Source organism: Taudactylus pleione, unplaced genomic scaffold (assembly GCF_031769625.1).
Source record: "Taudactylus pleione unplaced genomic scaffold, aTauple2 ptg000226l, whole genome shotgun sequence".
NCBI lineage: Eukaryota > Metazoa > Chordata > Amphibia > Anura > Myobatrachidae > Taudactylus > Taudactylus pleione.
In genome coordinates this window covers 1,524,345-1,525,858 of record NW_028284628.1, presented here as the reverse complement: position 1 = coordinate 1,525,858, position 1,514 = coordinate 1,524,345, and the positions used below count along the sequence as shown (strand labels likewise).

At 41.3% G+C, this 1,514-nt stretch overlaps 1 protein-coding gene across 1 annotated transcript; it reads right to left on the bottom strand.

The window, feature by feature from the left end:
- Window positions 1-202: 202 nt before the first annotated feature.
- On the bottom strand, window positions 203-1,048 carry LOC148517164 (beta-1,3-galactosyltransferase 2-like). Its single transcript, XM_088479145.1, has one exon. The coding sequence runs from the start codon at window positions 1,046-1,048 to the stop codon at window positions 203-205; it is 846 nt and encodes a 281-aa protein (XP_088335271.1).
- Between the last annotated feature and the right edge of the window lie 466 nt (window positions 1,049-1,514).

Genomic DNA, 1,514 nt, shown 5'->3' with positions numbered 1-1,514 from the left:
GGCCTCACCAAGACTATACCTACTGTCGAGACTGAACTTAAACTTTGATTCATGACGTCACCCCACATTATACACGGCGACTAGTGGAAGTGAGGGACGCCCACCTACCACCTATGTTTAGAACTAATTAATTTTGAATATTAATCTCTAAACTTATTATATCCCACCTGACCCTTTTAAGGAAGATAACAATACGCTAACCCTAATAACATTTTACCTTACATTTCACCTCTAATACTGACAAGTAACTACAGATATCTGCGTAATGAGATACATTACACAGCCTCTTATATAGATGCCTTAAAGCCACTGAAAATACATATCCAGGACCTGGGCAGTAGGGTGGGTAGGTGTCATTGGGATAGATTTCCTTAGGTACATACCACTTGTATCTTTTGTTCCTTATGGGTCCAGTGTTGGCTACAATGCGCCCCGTAAAATAATTTGTATGGACTGGCAACTCTGGGCGAAGGAGCTGGTGGACCAGAAAATCCACATTAAGGAAGATGTCATTGTCTGCTTTCACAACGTAGCTGGCCGCGAGGCAGAATTTGGCCACCCATTCCATGCCCATTACAGATTTTAGGGTCAAGTTATAATAGGTGTCCAAGAAGTCTTGCTGTACAATGTCACCAAAGGCTACACTTTCCTCCTCAAGCATTGATTGGACCTTTTCAGTTGCAAGTGCAGATAGACCAACCAGAAAAATCCTTACCACGTCAACATCATAATTACTTTCATTGCCCCATGTGTCCCGGATAGCGTGCCTAGATGACATATCCCAGCTCTCACTAAACACCAGCATAATTAGGAATGGGTTTCTGTTCTTGCACTTCTCCGGTTGGTTAATGAGGAACTGGTAGGGATATGGGTATGGTGGGGCCAGAGGGTGTTTAAAGGCTGCATGGGTCAAGTTATTTACAGGTCTCTTGTTTGCCTGGAATTTTAAGAGACCTTCACTAAAATGTTTATAGGATAAGTATCCAAAAGTAAACATAAAAATCAGTGCAAGTAAGATAAACTTCCTGAAACAGTACCATACCCGCATTATGTCTTCTCACCAAGATTCCTGCACAAAACAAAGAAATTGATAGATATAAAATGAAAGGAATGGTTTGATGAATGGTTTGATTTCAACTGGTCTCTCTCAAATTCCCTGAAGCCTCCATAGATTGTTGGAATAATCTGAACACTATTAAGCCCAAAAACCAAGATAAATGTGATCTTCACAGAAATATTTGGACAGTAGTATCTCACTAAAACAATGAAAAAGGTTAAGGAAAGGCTCAATAAGCAGGCAAAGCCACTATTTGAAATTAACATGTATTAGGCAGTGGGGAAGATTTACCTGGTTTAGCACTGATTCCTATTGCCATTTGAAAACTGAAATCTTCAGGAAGATGGCGCCGCATAGTAACTGCAGACTCTGGTATTGTGCCAGAGCTTTTGCTCTCTTGTGCGCATGCGCCATCTTCCCAAATATCACTGGGAAGATGGCACCACGAAGGAGGAGG

What these genes read in the sequence shown, in the direction of transcription:
- LOC148517164 (XM_088479145.1), bottom strand. Translation starts at nt 1,048, where the DNA reads ATGCGGGTATGGTACTGTTTCAGGAAGTTTATCTTACTTGCACTGATT.